Here is a 20,883-nt window from a genome sequence, read left to right as displayed (position 1 = left end):
CACAAAAAAATGTTCATTTTTGTTTATAGTTTAAAACTACTTTGGGCCAGCCCATGGCTCACTCGGGAGAGTATGGTGCTGATAACACCAAGGCCCCGGGTTCGGATCCCATATATGGATGGCCGGTTTGCTCACTGGCTGAGCGTGGTGCTCACAACACCAAGTCAAGGGTTAAGATCCCCTTACCGGTCATCTTTTAAAAAAATAAAAAAAATAAAAAAAATAAATAATAAAACTACTTTACAACACTTTAAAAGAAAGTTTATAAAGACTATACAAAATGTGTTGCAATAGTTACATATAATAATAAGCAAGATATGACTTTATGTACACTACCATTTCAAATATATTCCTGAAATTTAAAAAAAAGCATATGTGGATTATGCAAGCTAAACGCAGAAAGCAAAGATAAAGACATATCATCTGTCTCCGAAGAGCTTAGTATTGAGGTAGAAAAACAGATACGTGTACAAATAACCACACTAGGAGGAAGGATGGAAGCCCTGCAATAATTCAGTAGGGAAAAAAACCAAACCATTTGGAACACAAGGAAAGGCAAGATTTAGAAAAAGCAACCGGATACACATATACACTTTTTTGGAGGAAAAGTTGGGGGAAGTGTTTAGAATAAAAGGACATTCAGAGCTCAGTAATGGTGGAAGGCAGTGTCTAGCTCGACTCTCCTGCTAGCTATAAAACAACAGGCACTTTTCACATGAACTTCAAATCACAGGTGAATTTCAATTAAACACGATAAAGGACATTAGTTCTTGGGCCAGCCTGGGCCCCTTGGAGTTAGTAGAGGCAATACAAAAGTAGGACGTAATGTCTTTTTCTCTTCCCACATCATTTCTACCTTTTTGTGCTCGTTTGCCAAGGCACTGATGATCCTAAGAAGTGGGAAAGTTCCACCCGTGTCCAAGGACACTGGCCCAGTGCCCGCTTGCTGAACTATGCCCTCACTTCAGTTTCAACTTCTGTTCATTTATAAACCATTCCTAAGACTGAGGCTCTTCTCTTTTTTAAATCTCAGTGGGTGATGACATGATTAGATTCACCATTCCTGTATTCACTTTTATAAAGATGGTTTGGCATAATGGAAATGTCATGAGTTTTGGGGGCTAAAGATTCCTGAGATGAAGTGGCAGTTCTGACCCTTTCTAGTGTTGAATCTTGGGCAATTTTCTAAATGTCTCTGATTCTCTGCTACATGTGGAAAACTTGTGCTCCAGACCTCCCAAGATTGCTGTGAGGAATGAATGAGATTATTTATGCAATTCACCTAGTACGCTGAAGGGGCTCAGTAATTGCTAATTTTCCCTAACCATTTCCCATATCATTTTAGTAGCAGTGTCAGCTTGTTAACAGTCTTCCTCTCACAAACCTTCTATTTTGACAGGATTTGTTCAGCAAGATAACATGAGGGAGAGAAAAGTAGACTTAACCTTCTCTATAATCTTAATCTGGAACCAAAGACACACCCTCTCAGTTCCTTTTAACAAGGCCTTTCCTTTCTCTTCTGAAAAGCAAACACACTCTAAGGAGTGGTTTTAAGTAACCAGATCGTAAACTGGATTTTCTTACTTAATTTCTCAGCGGATAGAGAAATAGGAGACTGCTTTTTCAGAAACCAAAATAGGGGGGAAAAATTCATTCTTATTGAAGTGATCAAAAGTTTTGGTTAAAAGGCCTTAAGTTCAACAGACACATTGGCCAAGTACTTGGCCTGTAAGGAAATCTGTTTCTCTCTCCACAGCTATTCACTCTCTATAAAGCAATCATAGCTCCATCCCAGCACAATAATTTCTTAATAGAAATTTTATTTATGCCTTGATTGTCCAAGAGAATCCGTGCTTCTACAATAGACACCTCCTGTCTCCCCAAATCATGAAAAACGTGGATGTTAGAGTTGGATTATGATGCCACAGGTAATCTTAGGATAGTGCTGAGAACACTAGAAAAGGCAGAACAGTAACCCAGCCTTTCTCTAGATCACTTCTACTTTGGATATGGGATTCGAAAGATGCCCTGAGAACAGAGTCGGAAGAGCCTGTGTGCACGGTAGAGGTGAAAACCCATGAATGTGTCCTCCCTCCTGACCCCCCTAATGGCCATGAGTTGAGAGCAGTGTTGTGGCTCCTCCACTCCAATCCAGCCAGCCAGCGCCTTGCAGGAAGCATCTGTAGCCTGGACTTTAGACTTCGGATTGGAACTGGAGCTGTGCAAACAGGGCAGGCAGAGGCGGGAGATCAGAGATTCAGATAAGAGTGGGCTGGTTAGCTCAGGTGGCTAGAGCACAGCCTAACCAAGGTCACGGGTTCAGGTCCTCATACCAGCCAGCCACCCAAAAAATCAGTCAGACAACTAAGTGGGAGCAAGTAAAAGTAAATGTCAAAGTCTGGGTGTTGCAGGGCTGTCAAAAGGTCGAATTTGGTCTGTTTTTTTGTTTTGGCGGCTGCCCTGTACAGGGATCGAACCCCGGACTTTGGTGTTTTCAGCACCTTGCTCTAACCAATTGAGCTAACCAGCCAGCCCTGGTCTGGGTTCTAGAGTCCAGGTCTAAGGCCAGCAAGCATATAAAGGTGGCTTAAGCAATGTTTTCAGTATTGATTTGTTCCTGGAACAGAGGGACACAGAAACCAAATCAAAATGGACTAGGCAAAGATATTATCCTTGACAAAGGAGTTCTCAGCTAAATTCTGTGATATATATCCCTGGGCTGTGAGCAATCATGAAGGACTTTTGTGATGATGCTCCAGGATTCTCCAAGAACAACATCTCTCTCTTCCTTGGCCTGGGATTGGAATTTTGATTCCCCAAGATCCTGCTGGCCAAAGTCCATACTGAGCCCTTTATTGCCTTTGTAACTTCCTTTGCAGCACAGCTGTATAACATCTGGATAATTTCTCTGGCCTGTTTTTCTGTTGATTTTCACTTTTAAAGAGTTGTTTGCCTGTCAGATCAATTTCATCCCCTATGGATAGATTTCTGATGGCCTTAAATGGACTTGCTTCCTGACATTCACTTGTGAGGATTAAAGAAGATGATGCATGTGGAAGTCTGTTGTAAACTGTAAGTTGCTACAGCAAAGTCATCTACTTGTTCACCTGCTGTCCATTGGAGGCAGCCATGCCACTTATACTGTGGAAATGGGTAGAAATTAAACAAAATTCTCAGGCCAACCATTTGGATTCAGTTTCACAAAAATCTAACCAGGTCAATCAGGAGCAAGTATATAATTTGTGGGGCCCAGTGTAAAAATTATTAAGTATTTCAAGATGGAGGTAGCAGTGCATTGAACAAAGCATGGGGCCCTGTGCAACTGCTCAGGTGGCAACCCATGAAACTGACCCTGTTGTCAATATATTCAATGCAACGAGAGGCTTGCAAAGTGTAACAGCTATTGTTTCTACCTCCACCCCCAAGCGGGTCAGAGAATCTAGATATCAAAGGTGGTAGCTTTGAGAGAAGGGGAACACTGAGGAAAATGATTTAATATGGAAAAAGGATTCCTTTGCAAACCACAAAAAGCTTAATGAAAAGAGAGCTGGTCTTCAAGTCTAAGATAATGTTCATTTTCATCTTAGCTCCATGTGACATTGGCCAGGTCATTTGAGATAATGTGTGTGTCTGTGCTTTTTGTGTTATAAACTTGTAAACATGCACAATTGAAGTGTAACCTTTTACTGCTGCCATTTTTAAAAGTAGTTCTTGGACCTTTCAGAAGAGACACATGCCCATTCCAACACCAAGCCTCACGGGTGTGCAACTTATACCCCTTCCAAGGCAGCGGGTGGGGAGGGCTTTACAATTGTCCTAAGTCAGTGGGGTTTTTTGGCTTTTTGTTTTCTGGCTTACACTGCCTTTGTGCTAAAAAACAAAGAACAAAAACAAAAATCAAACCACTCTGTCAATTTACTACTTCATTACATGTAACCATTAAGGAAGTCTTTGCCATGCTTTGGAGGGCAAGGGGTGGGAGGAAGGGGCCCACGGCTCACCCAGCCTGACCTCCCTCTGGTTGTGACATCAGAGCTCTGTTTACATAGCTGAAGGATGGGGAACGTTGGAATGGAAGGAGGAGACCACAGGAACGAGTCAGGAGGATTCACATCCCTGCCCCCCACCCCCCTTTTTTTCCCTGCTGGCTTGTCAGCTGTTCTAAGCAACGAAGAGAGAAGAAATCCGTAAGGTTCTTCTCTGTCATTCGGAGCCATCTGTTTCTTTTCTCATTTCCTCCCTGGAAACTTTTTTCAATAAACAGTATGAAATAGACACCAGAGGATGTCAACAAGAGCAAATTCATCTTTCCTCACATGTAGACTTTTGGAAACCTTTGGCATTTACAGAAAAGTCTCCATGCTGCTGGTCTTTCTCCCACATCTAGAAGGTACTAGAAAAGATGAAGGGACATCATGCTCCCTCTTTACCGGCTGAGGTAAAGAGAGTTCATGATTCCTTCTACAGAAATGCACTCAAAACCTATTTCCTAGAGACCTAAAACATGCCAGGCACCACATGGGGGTGATGGAGAGTTGGAATTTCTCTGGGGGACTGTGAGTTCCTCAAGGTCAGGGATGGTATTTTATCCCACTCTGTACCCCTAGCACATAACAGAACACCAGTGCACAATAGCTGCTCCGTAAGTATTTGTGCAGTGCCTGTTTGTTCACAGAAATCATTGTCTTGAGCTGAACAAAACTGGGCTCTGCACATAGTCTAGGGAAGAATTTGCTGTGTCTTTAAAGTTACGATATTATCTTTGGCCATGAGAAGAAACAACCACCAATGCAAAAGAACAATAATTAGCATTCATCGAGCTAATTTCCAGGTACCATTAGAAGCCTTTCACATGCACCAACTTGTTTAATCCTAGTAACTGCTCTGACAACCCTATGAGGTAGGCACTATTGTTATCTGTGTTTTATAGACAAGACATCAAGCCACAGAGAGGTCAAATAACTCGTCTGGTTTGCATAGAATTGAACTGGTTCCAGGAGCCTCGTTCCTAATCTCCCATTTGGCATCTGCCTAATCCCTCCAGAACCAAGCACAAGGAGAGCAAATTAAAACAGGGACTTCCTAACTTTTTTGACTGCACTCACAATAAGAAATAAAATTTATACCAATACGTATTTGTAAAACTGGAGCAAAATTTTCGGAAAACACTTATCCAAACTATGTATTTTCCAATCATAATCTACACATTTGGTTTCACAATGCATAGTTTGAAAAGCCCTGGGGACGGAAAAGAGCCCACGCCTACCTGGCTGACCCTGAGTTTGCTGGGATTAAAGTGTATTCTCTGAATTTTCCCTCCTGAGACAATTTGATTGCGTTGTCTATAGTGTGTCCGATGTTCCCTTTAGCAGACTGCTTCCAAGAGGCCCTTCTGACCCTAGGCTTTTGGAAATCCTTCCTCTGCCCCTCTTCTGGGTCACTTTGCCTTTCCAGGCTGCCTTCTGAAATGGAGCCTCATTCAAACATGGCTCCAGCCATATCTGCATAGCCCGTCCGTGGGAAGCATGCACCTTTGCCCACTCCACCCCCTCCACTGAGAGTGAGTGCCACCTTCTCTCTTTCTGCTCTGTCATCTGACTCCAATTTAGCTATTCATAGCTTCTCACATAATTCTGTGTCCTACCTCCCAAGCTGGGGGGACACAGGTCAGGCTTTCTGGCTGATACACTTGAGGGGATAGAAAGCACACTGATCTCCATGTGCAGAGGGATTCCCGCTCTCTTCCGTCTTCAGCTCCACTCCTTTAGAAGTTGGAGGTGAGTGACAGGCAGAACGGGTTTCACAATCTCTTCGTGTGACCCAGATTTCCTAGGACTTGGTATTGGAATATGGGAGCGTTAGCATCAATTACAAAGATTTTTATCCTTGGCAAAACTATGAAGAGTTCCAATTTCACATCATCTCCCAGATGGGAGGGCATAATAATTGGAGGGAATGGGAAGAGAACGAGCAAAGCCTTGGAGTCTGGATAAGCAATCAGTTTGGGGATTGTTAGGGAACACGAGTTTGCTGTGGAGAGCGGTGAGTCCAGGTACAATAGAACTCTACGGGGAACAAAAGATGGATATCTGAGGCAATGGAATAACAACACGTAGCCCAAGGAGCTGGCCAGGAGCTTAGGACTTAAGCCTGAACACTCTCTCCTGACATTACTTGAGCATCCTGGGCCCACCTGTGGACTGGATCCTTGTCACATCCCAATTCCTCTAGACTCAGAGACTTTGCTCCTGCCCAGTGTAACAAGGTAGGGCTTAAGTGTTTATGAAATGTCTGCCTTTTGGCTGCCTCTGCTAAAAGTTTGATCTCAACCTCTGCTAACTTGAGTCTAGTGCCTGAAACACTCCACCAGTTGAGGCAAGAACCAAGCGAAGGGAGAGCTGCCATGTCCTGCAAAAGCTATTACTGATGGGCCTGAGGATTGCCCTCATTAACCTCTCCCCTGCTCCCAGGGTCCCAAGTCTCAGATGTGCACAGCTCCAGGGCATGGTAGCTAAGCCTGATTCCCAAGATTGCTTCTCTCCAAAAAGAGGCTAAAGACTTGGATTCCATGCTCAGCTCTGAAATTTACCAGCTATACAATTTGAGTTAGGTCTGAGTTTACCTTTGACTTTGGGTTTCTTCTTTTGAAGTGTGGTAACAATAACATCTAGCTAGGAGTCTCAGATTTACTGTAAGCAACAATGAAGTGGTATAAATAAAAGTACATTGAAGTTCCTGCTGCTACAACTGCTAAAATTTACCTCTGGTCAGTAGATGAGATGGAGAGAATGTAATCACTCACTTCTTGAAGCTCTACAGTGAAACAATGGTACCTCACTCTTCTTTTGAATGTTCAATGTGCATCTAGTTATTTGTGTTTGACTTTTTAAAACATTACAAAGGACGTGGTCTCAGTGTAGTTAAGCTGTTGCAGTAACAAAGATATTTGTTACTAATCATCCTTGTTCAAGATTGTCTAAAAAGGAATGAAGAAGGCCGGCCCGTGGCTCACTCGGGAGAGTGCGGTGCTGATAACACCAAGGCCACGGGTTCGGATCCTATATAGGGATGGCCGGTTGCTCACTGGCTGAGCGTGGTGCTGACAACACCAAGCCAAGGGTTGAGATCCCCTTACCGGTCATCTTTTAAAAAAAAAAAAAAAAAAAAAAAAAAAGGAATGAAGAAAATAATTTCCAAAAGGGGCAGAGAATCCAAGCTAACACTGCTTTCCATCTTCTAAAACTTCAAAAAAGGGCTCAAACCAAATCCATAGGAAATAATAGAGAGCAGAACAAGTGAGCTGGTCAGACTAAGGGCCAGAGGAAAAGCCTAGTTTTGAAATACGCTTGAAGCCGTAGAATATTAGTAGTAGGTTTTGTTGGTTTCAGGAGATAGATTTGAAAAAATAAAAAAACTTCATTTGACAAAAATAATGTACTAGATGGGGAGCCTTGAATAAATTTGAGGGCTGACAGGTTAGCTCAGCTGGTTAGAACATGGTGCTGATAACACCAAGGTCCAGGGTTTGACCACTGCCCTGGCCAGTTGCCCAAAAAAAGAAAAAAAAAAAAACTTAAATACTCAAATCTGTATGCAAAACAACTCCTTGGGCAGCCTGAGAAAATATTTTGAAGGCTCAGAAAGGCCTAAAGAAACCATGAAATGTACCTGAGATTCCCGAGTGACTCATAGTTGGCAGCAGGTAGTTATTGATGTGCAGCCAAGCAGAACCCACTCCTGGGAATCCTCTCAGTGCCCTGGAGATAGTGACTCTTCAAGAATTTATATCCACCTGCTTCCAGAAAAGTGCTTGAGGTGCTGCCTATTTATTATATGTATAGAATGAAATTAGTGATATGAAAACAGAGAATGGGAAACTTGAGGGAGGAGGAAGCAAGTGGGCTGATCATACCAAGTTTCCTGAAAAAGCTATTACTGGAAATGGAGCTATTACTCCATTTCTTAGCAATGGAGGCCTTTGTATGCAATGCAGTCTTCTGTAGAACCATGTACACTTGCATAAAACAGTTAAAAGAGCACTGCCTTAAGCAGGATGGGAAGAAGGCAGAGATTCCCTTACTTGCCCATTATCAAAGGCACTTATCCAAGATTAAACATTAGCCCTGAGCTTTCTGCAAACCAAGATAAAAAGGGAAACACTCTGGATTACATTGTTTTTTTCTTCTTCAGATAAAAGAAAACAAAAGATTTTTGTCAGTTTAAGTTATATTTCCAAGTAATATGTTCAAAACAGATAAAGTAACTCAAAATTAAAGCAATGGGTCCAATTGCTGATCTGAAAAAAATACAACTTACTATTTCTCCTTTTCTCCTAGACTTTATAGACCCTCTATCATTGTATTATTGTCTAACACAGTGTCTGCTAATCACACACAGGATTCAAATTTAAATTATGAGCAGTGAAGAAAAGCTCTATAGTATGCACATTTTCACATTAATAAATTAAATCATTAAATTTAGAGGTACTTTCCCTGAAAATGTGTCTGAAAATTGAACAAAAATTACTGAGCACGAAATTTGCAAATACAGTATACTGTAAAAATAAGTTCAACCTAATTACTAAGAGAGTAGATTCTAAGTGTTCTCACCATGAATAAATATGTGAGGTTAAAAAAAAAAGTGTTCAATCTTTTGCTACTAAATAAAAGAGTAATAATACTGAAGGTCAAAAAAGTTCATACGAGGGCCGGCTGTGGCTCACTTGGGAGAGTGCGGTGCAGACAACACCAAGGCCACGGGTTCAGATCCCTATATAGGGATGGCTGGTTAGCTCACTTGGGAGAGTGCGGTGCTGACAACACCAAGGCCACGGGTTCAGATCCCTATATAGGGATGGCCGGTTAGCTCACTTGGGAGAGTGTGGTGCTGACAACACCAAGCCAAGGGTTAAGATCCCCTTACCAGTCATCTTTAAAAAAAAAAAAAGTTCATCCTATGTTTCCAAAACTTTCTGAACATGTTCTAAATACATAATTAACTTTTTAAAGACTACTTCTTATTTTCATGAAGATATACGTGCACATAGTTTGAAGAATCAAAGTGCTCTGCAATAGAAGCAAGCAATTTCAACCCTTCCAGTGACTTGCAGTCTGTCTCCCTGTCTCTGAGACGCTTACACTGCTGCTTCTATGTTTCCATGTTAGGCATCTATCTATGCATTCCCACTAACAGAAGATGAGCAGTTCTTTTTCAGACTCTTCCCTTCTGTGGCTGTCCCTGCACACTTCCCATCTTAGACTTCCAATTAATGTGTATCACATTTTGTTATATAAAAATTCAGTGCTGTAATTCTTATGACCATGTAAATGATAGTCATAGCTGAGACTACACAGTACAATGCTTTTCTTATTTGTCTGTGCACAAATAAGGATAAAGCTTGATAAATTTTCACAAAGTGAGCATACTATGCAATCATCACCCAGATCTAGAAACAGTACGGAAAAGCAGAAGCTCCCAACACCCTTAATGATCCTAAGTAACCCCATCCTCAAGAACACTCTGACCTTTATTGCTATGAATTACTTTTGGCTGTTCTTGAAATTTATATAAACAAAATCATGTTCTTTATTCTTTTCTTTCTTTTTTTTTTTTTGCATTCTTTTTCGTCTGGTTTCTTTTGCGTCTTTTTCCAACTTTTTTTTTTTTTTTTGCAGCTGGCCAGTAGAGGGATCCAAACCCCTGAACTTGGTGTTACATCACCACACTCTATAATTAACTGAGCTAACCAACCAGCCCTCTTTTTCTAGCTTAAGAGCTTAGATCATCATTGTTCTTAATGTATGTACTTAAAGCCATAAAATTTTTTTTTTTTTTTTTTTGCGGCTGGCTGGTTCAGGGATCTGAACCCATGACCTTGGTATTACAAGGCTGTTCTCTGACAAACTGACCTAAATAGCCAGCCCAAAGCCATAAGTCTTTTAAGAAAAGTGTTACCTGCATCCCACGAATTTTTGCAGGTTGCATATGATCATTCATTTCAAAATTTCAGAAAATTTTGTGATATTTTTGAATTTTTAAACCTCACTGATTTTTCTCCATTGCATTGTGTTCAATACGTTCTTTATACCAACCCTTAGAAATTTTGTTGAGACATTTTGAATATCCTAGACAATAGCTGTATTTGAAATCATCACCTGACTAGCTTGTGATAACAGACATTTTCCAAGACTCATCAAATTTCTGTACAGGCTGAGCAGATATGATAGGAACCTCTACCCTGAATCTTTCAGTATTTTTTATGATGACCTCTGCAACTTCCCCAGAGACTTGGCATTGCTGTGGTTTACTGTCCTGGCTTCTACTTGGCCCTTGTTTCGATCAAGGAACCAAAGTGGGAATTCTGACAACTGTCAAGTATGTCTATTACAAACATACACTAAGGGAAGGGAAAATAATCACAGGATGGGTCCACGTACTGAGCTGCCTGTGATATAAGCTGAGGCTCAACCTCTATTTATGACCTGACCTAAAAGGAAGCCAGCTGTCAAGGGTCACAATGACATCACAAAGAGTATGGATGGTGAATTTGGAGCTGACAGACGAGTAAATGACAGCAGTCAGAGATAGGTCTCACAGCACACCAATTCTGTGTCTAATCCGTATTTGACCTGTCCTTCAATTTCAATGATTTTTTTCATCACTATAAATTCTATTTTGGGGCTGAACCCCTGGCTCACTCGGGAGAGTGCAGCGCTGGGAGCACTGAGGCTGCACGTTCGGATCCTATATAGGGATGGCCTGTGCGCTCACTGGCTGAGTGCCGTGCGAGCGACACCAAGCCAAGGGTTCCAATCCCCTTACCAGTCACAAAAAAAAAAAAAAAAAAAATTCTATTTTGGACAATTCTCAAATCTACCCGATTTTTATCATTTTGACACTTTTCTTTTCAGTCATTTCAAATTCTATATTCTTGTATATCTGATAATCCCCATATCTGCCATCTTTGTCTAGTTTATTCTACAATTTGTTTCTGCTCTTATTTATCATGCCATCTCTTTTGGCAGGGTAGGTTTGTTTCTTAGCTCAATCTCTGAATCTCCTCTATCAGCCTCACATCTATTTTCCATGTAGGAGGGGAAGAGGAAAAGGCTAGCACATTCCAGGAAAGCAAAACTGTCATCATAAATTCCAAGCAGACTTTCTCGTACATCTCCCTGATCAGAATCACATTATAGGGTCAGCCCTAACTGCAAGCTTGTAAGCGTCCATAGTTGAGGAAGTTGAGAGTTCTGGGAATGAGTGTTGAAAGTACGGGCACACGACAGAGGCAAATGAGTTCCAAGTTACTATTTTATGGGGTTGGTGGCACAAAATATGAAGGTTATAGAACCTTGTTTTGGAGCAGGAGTTATGCAAGGGAATCCAGGCCTACTTAATACTCTTCTGGCTTTTATAACTCCAAAATATAATGGGAACCCTCCCTCTCAGAAAGTGGACTTTTGAGGGTACGGATGCCCTGGGAATGGTCTCCAAATAAACCTCACTCACAGCAGGCACAAAAAAAGGGGTCTTGAAGGCAAGGCCTTTGGTTGCAGAACTACCGCTGCATGCCAGTTCTCCCTACAGCTGCCACCTATGACTTGCTCTTCTGGCCCCTTAACACATCTTAAAGTAACAGTCAGCCAACGAATTAGAAACTTACATAGACACGGTAAGACACTCAAGGTGACACAGGGAAGAAAAAATACCACTTAATCAAGATTTATTTCTAGGCTTGAAAACGTTTGGACTGATCAAAATGGTACTACGGTAATTTCTTATAATACATAAATACCTAAAAAAACCTTTTAAAACTGTAGACACAATTAGTAAATCCCTAAACACCACACTATCTGACTTTCAAAAGTGATGGCTATTTAACAAAATGTGAGGTGACAAAATATCAAAGAACTTTCACACACTTAATGAGAACATAATTAGCAGCAAGCTTAGACAAAACAAACACAAATCTGTTTTTACACTTTCCATACTTGTTTTTAACTTTGCTTCATGAAGCCACTGATAATTGAGGCTTCCTTCAAGGACAGGATTTCTAACTAAAAATTATACTTTCTAAATAATTTTATAAAGAAATGAAAATGCCACAGACTGCACTGTTTGCCACAAATTCATATGCCAAAAAGTAAAATACAATCCAACAGAATTTATGTGCTTTCCTCTTTGCCAAGAATAGATTTGTATGTCTTTCTACATACTTTATATTAGTCATTTCTCCAATTCACTTATGCAGATTAGAAAAAGATTTATTTATAACAAGTTATCTTTAAAGTTCCCTTCTACCCCACCCCAACCCCCAACCACCAAATCTGTTACAAAAGTGAACAATTATTCAATCTACTGTTTGAGGGAACCCAAAGCAATCTGCAATCTTAATTTCCTAAATATTCAGACTTAAGCCTTCTGCCAATATAAACAGAGACTCAAGTGGCCAAAAATCATACAGTTAGTAGGAGGAGAAATGCATAGTATGAAGACCATTTAACTAAAACTTTATTTATACCTTTCCCACAAGCTACAAGCACTCTTTAGCATTAAATTACATTATGTAACACAACAGTTTAGATTTGCTCTGGAACATATAATTACATTAAAAATAAACAACTTTCTAACTATTCCATAGTTTAACTGCTCTTACATAGTTTCCCTAGGGAGAAAACAGCATTTTGTGTTCTTTAACAAACTGATACACATAAATGAACAGCCATGTATTTATTTACATCTTTATTTATCTTGAGGGAACCTAAAGTGGTCTGTTGTTTTGTTTTTTCCTAAAAATGCTATAGTATGTGCACTTAATCACTGTTCATATAGTGAAGGGATGAAATGGTATAGACAAGTGCAATCTCGTTTAAATGTACAGTTGTAGGATATTCTAAAAGGAATAATCTGACACTGGTAAATTGTTTAAAGGAAAAAAAAAAAAAAAAAAAAAAAAAAACCAAAGTCAAGAAAATTGCTGAGCTGGCCCATTAGCTCATGGTGTTATAACACTAAGGTCAAGGGTTCAGATCCCTGTACACGCCAGCCACCAAAAAACAAACAAACAAACAAAAAAATTGGTGAAGAACAATAACTACTTCTAAAAAAAGAAAAGAGGCATCAACCAACACAAAAATGAGACCTATAGACTGGAAAACGCTTATTTTACTGTCTTAAAAAATAAGACAAAACAAGATAGGAGGAGGGAGTCTAGACCACTTAGAATTGAGGCAGCTCTATACAAAAATGAAGACAGTACAATGATGTGACCTCATAAAGAAAATAACAAAATTTCTTTGACATGACAAAAGTCTTCATGTCTATAATGTTAATGCACAAAATATCAAAAATATAAAGTCTAGATTTCCCCCTTTAGATTTATATACTAAACAATCAAATTTCTGTTTGATGCATTTAGTTTTATAAGCCTTCTCTGTTTAGTAGCAGCTGCTGTACAACTACATACATGTTGCTATTTTACCATGAGAATTATAGTTCTCATCTCAAACTAGTGACTTGTCTTTTTACCCAAACTTATACACTTTTCATTTCCACTATAAGACATTTATACCTTTTGAGTAGCACATTTTAATCAATGTATTACATAAAAAAGAATTTTGACTTTAACTACATTGTACTGTTTAAACTAATCACAGCTGTAAGAAAATGTTTGATTTTTAAAATATAACTAAGATGAGATGGCAAAGTTATGAACAGTGAAATACGAGAAAACAGTGAATGAATAAATAAGATGTTTTTTCATCAGTGGCCATTCATTATTTTGCTTTTAGGAACTTGGAAGAAATTATCTTCTTTGAGTTTCAAATGTTCTGGTAAGTCTAGTCGTTTCTTAGCTTCCTCAATATCACCTTGAATTGCTGAAATAAGTGACTCTGCAAAGAGAACATACCAGGTAGATGATGAAAAACTGCTAACACACTTTTTATTACTCCTTTATTCAGCCTCTCCTAAAAACTCACAGGCTGACACTATCTCTGGCACAGAATAGACGCCCAATAAATGTTTGTTCCATCCCTTCTGCCAGGCTTAAGTAAAAGTCAATGAGTGGTACATAAAAGATGTATCTAATCTTTTTGCAATTTCTTAAAGAAAGGCATAGGCAAAAATACATGTTTCAAATACCAAAGAAACAAATGTTCACTATTTGCTCACTAAATATTTTCTGAAGAAAATTCGGAATTTACACTTGTGAAAGGAAACTTTACAACAGAGTTAAAACTATCACACTACACTAGTAAATACCTGATACATTTTGTTTCAAATTTCTCTAATTTACTGTATCTTATCCTTCAAGCATTTTGCAAGATTTCACTAACTTCATACTACTGGAGAGAGGCAACCAGACTGCTGGGTTTGAATCTAGGATCCATCACTCATTATGTGACTTTGGGCAAATTACTTAACCTCTCTGTGCCAATTTCCTCATCTGTGAAATGGGCAAAAGAATTCCTCATATGGTTCTGGTAGGAGATGAAAGGTCTTAATTCATGTATGGTGCTTAAAACAGTGCCTGGCACATATTACGTATTAAATGCTCAAATACTATCTATCCTGCCATCATTATTACTAGTAGTAGCAGCAGTAACATTTAAGTAAATCAAAATAAGAACTTACCTAAAGAATCAAAGTTCTTCTCTGGTCTGAGGTAGCCAACAATAGCCACATTGAGGATTTCCCCATAGAAATCCTCCTTGAAGGTATGTATGATATGAGTTTCCTACAGTCAATAAATGTTAAAAAGATTAGCATCAGATTACAGAGTACTTGAAATTTTAAATGTATCTTCATGCTTCTGGTAGGTTAATCTAAATGAAATATTCAACCCTCATTAAACTTTTAAAGACTTATGTTAAAATTTAAGTGCTGTTTCTCAATTCTTTTATTGCTCCTGTTTTGTCTCAACCTTACATGTAAACATAACTGAGACAGTAGATACATTATACCACAAATCTGGTATGATTTGCTGTTTATTAAAAAAACTGACATGTATCAAAAGAAGAGTCTTACCAAGATGAAAAAACTGAGCAAAGACACCAAAGAGGAATGGGCAAGGTATTAAAAGAGCCACGGGTCTGTGACTATGAACCAATAAATTTGATTTGTATTCTTTCTTTTCAGTGAACATTGGAATACTAAGATATGTAAGACTTTGACACTAACCATTACAATACATTATTGAGATAACGGTAAAGAGGTCTACTCTCCTTAAACTGATCTTCAGATTCAGTGCTATCCCAATCAAAATCTTAGCAGGTTGATTTTTATTTATTTATTTATTTATTTTTTAGGCTGGCCAGTACAGGGGTCAGACCCAAGACCTTGGTGTTATGAGCACCAGTCTAACCAACAGAACTAACTGGCCAGCCCATAGCAGGTTATTTTTTAAGGACAGAAACTGATAAGTGATTCTAAAATTTATGTGGAAAGGCCAAAATTATCCAAGGAAATCTTGAAAACAAAATGAGAGAACTTAAGCACTTATACAACCAAATATCAATGCTATGGAAATCAATGCTATTATAATGCTATGGAAATGGCCCAAGGACAGACAAGCAAACCAAGTGTGTATGAGTGTATTTTTGGACTCTCACACACATAAGGCCACTTCATTTATGATCAAGGTGATAAAGCAGTGCTGTGGGGAAAGGACAGTACTTACAATAAATGGTCAATTCCATATCCACATGGAAAAAAATTAATAAATTGCAAAAAGCACTAACCAATCATAAAAGAAAAACAATGAACTGGATTATATTAAAATTAAGAACCTCTGTTTTTCAAAGACACCAGTTTAAAAAAAAAAAAGCAACACCATGGAAGATACTTGTGATAAAAGTGTTCCAACAAGGGTATTGGATCTAGAATATACTAAAGAACTTCTTTAAGTCAATAAGACAATTTTTTTTAAGGGCAAAAGACCTGAACAGGCACTTCATAGATATCTATTATTGGCAAAGAAAAGCAAAAAGAAATCTATACAATGTATGAACATCTCCCCAGTGAAAAACTGAGTTTCTCCTAACAGAGAATTTCTAAAGCATTCCTTAACTAATATTTCTGTTATCTGAGTAGCTAATAATTAGTCATGGGATATCCTCCCCTCCCCTTTTCCTTCTTCATTGTTCAGTAAAATATTTTGTGATCTTTCATCATGTCTTTCCCTTATCGCCTCCAACAAATAATTTTCACATCCTCCATACTCAAAAATAAGTGAAATATTGAGTGAAATGTTAAGTAGTTATGGGTCACTGCTATTGCTTACATCAGCACTTAGCTCTGTGGTTTACCAACTGTGACACACTTCTATTAACTCTTCAAAGAGAATAAAATTTACATCTACTGTAAATGTTTTTGCCACACACAGGAGCTGACAAAAGATTTAGCCAAATCTAACAGATAAAACACTTAAGGTATGTAGGTCCTGTCAACAAAGTAGGGCAGAAGGAAAGTATATTTTCAAGGTGGTTTAGAAAGGAGAGGGAAAACAAAGCATCAATGTGTGATTATATTAGAAAGCACCACCCATGTAGTAAGCAGTTCTATTTTATCAGGGTAACCAAGTAATCAAATGGTGTACATTAACTATGAAGTACATTAACCATGGCAAGCTCAATTTTATGAAACATGCTTTTAAATACTTCACTTTTATCTCCAGTAGAGGTAAAGTGAACCTCTTGTAGACAGCAATTACACAAGTTAGTATTATAATTTGCTTGAAACTTTACTTTTAAAATCATGTAGAAAATAAAAAAATGCAAAAAAAAAAAAGATTAATCTTTGTTATTGGGTACACAAGTATAAAGATGTAATTTGTGAGTTCTGTATGCTACTGAAGTTAGTATAAACTCAAATTAGACTTTTAGAATTTCAGGATGTTAAATGTAATCCCCATGGTAACCACAAAGAAAATATCTACAGAAAATACACAAATGAGAAGGGAAAATGTGTCACTGCAAAAAAATCAACTAAATACAGAAGTCAGTAAGAGGAAATGAGGGACAAAAAAGTTATAAGGGGGCTTGGCTATCTAGCTTAATTGGTTAAAGCATGGTGCTGATAACACCAAGGTCCAGGGTTCAATCCCTGCATGAGCCAGCCACCAAAAAAAGAAAGAAAAAAAAAACATGTAAGGTATATAGAAAACAAATAGCAGAACAGCAGAAGTTCCTCCTTATGAGTCATTACTTTAACTCTAAATGGATTAAGTTACCCAATTAAAAGACAGAGACTGGCCAAATGGATTAAAAAACATTGTCAAATTACATGCTGTCTGGGCCGGCCCATGGCTCACTCGGGAGAGTGTGGTGCTGATAACACCAAGGCCACGGGTTCGGATCCCATATAGGGATGGCCGGTTGGCTCACTGGGTGAGCATGGTGCTGACAACACCAAGTCAAGGGTTAAGATCCCCTTACCGGTCATCTTTTAAAAAAAAAAAAAAAAAAAAAAAAAAAAAAAAAATTACATGCTGTCTGCAAGAGACTCACTTTAGATCCAAAGACACAAATAGGTTAAAAGTGAAGGGACAGGTTGGCCGGTTAGCTCAGTCAGTTAGAGCATGGTGCTAACACCAAGGCCAAAGGTTAAGGTCCCCACACCAGCCAGCTGCCAAAAGAAAGAAAAAAAAAAAATTGTAAGGATGGAAAAAGATATTCCATTCAAATTGCAACTAAATACTTTACTTTTAAGTCCTTCAAGTATGCTGCAAAAAATGTGAACTATGTCATGATTTCCACTGATGAGTTCTGTGTGCATTTAATACTGTGAATCACTCTAAATCACCATCCTATTTTCAGATGTCAAGCAAAACATAGTTCTTACCATGGACTTTTTCGTATTCTTGTAGTATGGGTTCCATCCTATGCTCATCACCATCTTATGGACATCTCCACTTCCAACACTGGCCCAACCATAATAAATGCCAGTGGATACATCAGCTGGAAGATTATCTACTACTTGTTCAGGAAAGTTAGCTAAACAAGAAAAGTACATATTCTGTTACAAATTTCATATAAAATATTTGGAAAAATCACAAGCAAGGCTATCTAAATCGTTACACTCACAAGATTCCTAGGAACTTACCTATAAGTTATCAACCGCACAGATTTTTTTTTTAGACCCGCTCTTTCCTAAGTAGGTTCTGAATCACCTGAAAAGATTATTTTCAAAATACACAAGCCTAGGCTCCAAAACTAATTTAGTAGGTCAAGGGGCTGCCCTGGCATGTATTTTTAAGGATGAATTAAGCGGTTAAGTCTCGATCCCATAATAAATCTAATATACACAGGCCAAGAATGATAGCTGGCTCTCATTCAACTACCCGTGCATCACTTTGATACTGTATGATAACAGAAAACCGAGCTGCCCAGTTAGCTCAGTTGGTTAGAGCATGGCATTGACCACACCAAGGTCCAGGGTTCCATCCCTGTACCCGCCAGCCGCCAAAAAAAAAAAAAAAGAGAGAGAGAGAGAGTCAGCCAATCTGACCCACAGTGCCTTTCTACTGAGCAAGATAAGAGCCATGCTTGGCCGGACAGGGAGGCGGGAAGGGGAAACCCTGGGGACTCATCTCCGGCTTCCCGTCCTCACCACCCCCAAGCCCGGTCCCCCGTGAGCTCGGAGCCAGGGGCAGGGACGAGCTCCCTCAGCCAGGCCAGAGCTCCTCCTCCTACCCAACGAAGGGGCAACGGGGCTGAGGGAGTGGCCGCAGCCCAGAGCTTCCCCCGACCCGTCCCGAGCCCACAGGCCGACGTCCCCCCGCCCGGAGGCTCGGGCCGCCCCGCTGTCACCTGTGGGGATGCCCAGCTGCTTGGAGCCGCGGCCGAAGCCCCGCACCACTTGGCCCCGGCAGAAGTACGGCAGGTGCCTCATGATGCCGTCCGCTCGGGGCGCGGGCTGCGGTCCGGTCGGTGCGTCCGGCGGAGTCGCCGTGGAGGCGGTGACCGGACCCCCGGACTAGCCGGGGGAAACGGGCGGCAGCTCTGCCGGCCCGACAGGCACACCCGGCCGGCGGCGCAGACGACACGCCACGGGGGGTCCCTCACAACGCTGACCCAACAGACGCTACCGGCGACTCAGAGGCTTCCTCTCGGCCAGGAGCGGCGGTGACCGCAGAAATACGTGCGGGTGTGGCCGGGGAGCGCTGCGGCCGCGGATAGACCCAAGAGGACACCGAGCCTGCTCCGCGACGCCCGCATACGCGCGCTTCCTAGGCCGAACCCCCGCGCCGCTCGGCTTCCGTCGCCCCGCCCACCGTCGCCCCGCCACGGCTCCGCCCCCAGACGCCGTCTGGGACTCGATCTTCGTCCAGTGCCCGGTTTCATTTCCGCCCCGGGCAGTGAGAACGGTTTCCAGCGCTCTTTTTTTCAGCCTGAGTCGCAGAAACACCGTTCCCGAACAGCCCGCGCTGTTTCTTTTCCCTTCGTCAATCCCGATGTCAAAGCGGGACGTTCTTTATCTCCTAGGCAACCTCTAGGATGGTCGTCAATCACTCATTCCTTTAGCTTTTTTTTTTTTTTTTTTTTAAAGATGACCGGTAAGGGGATCTCAACCCTTGGTGTTGTCAGCACCATGCTCTCCCAAGTGAGCGAACCGGCCATCCCTATACAGGGATCCGAACCCGTGGCCTTGGTGTTATCAGCACCGCACTCTCCCAAGTGAGCCATGGGCTGGCCCTCCCTTAGTTCTTTAAACGGTTCTGGAAGCTCCAAAACGCCTTTTCAGAGCCCACGTCTTCAGAGAGGCTCCTCCCGACCACGGTACCCGGAAGCAGCCCCCTCCCGCCACCCAGTGGCCACGGTCTGAAGTTAGGTCACAATGGAACAAAGTTAGGTCCAGGGAACCAGGCCCGTGTCTGCAACTCTGAAGCCCCAGCAACCAGTGGAAGGTTGCTATGACAACAGGGATGCGGTGGCCTGCCCCCCTTAAGGTGTCTCCTTGAAAACTTAGTAATTAAGGGTGGTAAAAGGCTTGACCTTTCCGCAATGCAAATGAAGACCTTCTGACCCTTGAAAATGTGATAGGTGCTTGAAATTGTTCTATTTTTCTCTATAAATTTGTATGATACTCTGTCCAGACTTTGTAGTCACTTTCCTTTTACCTCGTGTGTATGTAACTATGATAATGCTCACCCGATATTAAGATCTGTTCTCTGTACATAGGTACAAAGCAGTCTTTATTGGCAAAACCATTTGATTTCCCGAGCACTAGTACAGCGCCTGGTTCATAGCAAATGCTCCATACGTATTTCTACAAAGAACAAATTAGGGCCGGCCCGTGGCTCACTCGGGAGAGTGTGGTGCTGATAACAGCAAGTCAAGGGTTCAGATCCCTATATAGGGATGGCCGGTTCGCTCACTTGGGAGAGTGTGGTGCTGACAACACCAAGTCAAGGGATAAGATCCCCTTACTGGTCATATTTTTTAAAAAAAGAAAAAAAGAAAAAATTAAACAGCACAGTGTGTGCCAAGCACACTGCAAGGCTCTGGGGGAATAGACATGACAAGGTCCGGGCTCATAGAGGCTCAGTCTAGCCGGGGTGAGACGGCCTGGTAAACCTGACTACAGCGCAGAAGTCTTTACAAAGTGTCTGGAAGGCTGCAGAGTGGGCAGAGCTCACAGAAAAGGCACTTTGTTTAGCTAGTGGTGAAGACCACAAGCGCTAGACCTACATAAACCAGAGTTTGAATACAGGTCTTGCCTCATTTTAATAGTTGAGTGACTTTGGCCAAAGTATCCTGCCTGAACCTCAGTGGTCTTGTAATAAAATGAGGATCTAAATAGTATTGTGGGAGGGGCCAGTCCGTGGCTCACTCGGGAGAGTGTGGTGCTGATAACACCAAGGCCACGGGTTCGGATACCATA

The 20,883-nt window shown here is 40.9% G+C and overlaps 1 protein-coding gene across 1 annotated transcript; it reads right to left on the bottom strand.

Moving 5' to 3' along the window:
• Positions 1-11,738: 11,738 nt before the first annotated feature.
• On the bottom strand, positions 11,739-19,233 carry RFK (riboflavin kinase). Its single transcript, XM_063080935.1, has 4 exons — positions 18,810-19,233; positions 17,842-17,993; positions 14,635-14,737; positions 11,739-13,892 (listed from the first exon to the last, which is right to left on the bottom strand). Exons 1-4 carry the CDS (start codon positions 18,889-18,891, stop codon positions 13,762-13,764), a joined length of 468 nt encoding a protein of 155 aa, XP_062937005.1. The 5' UTR covers positions 18,892-19,233; the 3' UTR covers positions 11,739-13,761.
• Between the last annotated feature and the right edge of the window lie 1,650 nt (positions 19,234-20,883).

The sequence above is a fragment of the Cynocephalus volans genome, chromosome 16, assembly GCF_027409185.1.
Source record: "Cynocephalus volans isolate mCynVol1 chromosome 16, mCynVol1.pri, whole genome shotgun sequence".
Taxonomy (NCBI): Eukaryota; Metazoa; Chordata; class Mammalia; order Dermoptera; family Cynocephalidae; genus Cynocephalus; species Cynocephalus volans.
This window is presented reverse-complemented; position numbering and strand designations above follow the sequence as displayed.

Bases quoted from the DNA above. Each gene is read 5' to 3' on its own strand.
- RFK (XM_063080935.1), bottom strand. From the start codon at position 18,891: ATGAGGCACCTGCCGTACTTCTGCCGGGGCCAAGTGGTGCGGGGCTTC. The intron at 17,994-18,809 runs GTGACAGCGGGG...TTTCTTGTTTAG, and splicing joins GCAGCTGGGCATCCCCACAG to CTAACTTTCCTGAACAAGTA. The intron at 14,738-17,841 runs GTAAGAACTATG...TATTGACTGTAG, and splicing joins AGAATACGAAAAAGTCCATG to GAAACTCATATCATACATAC.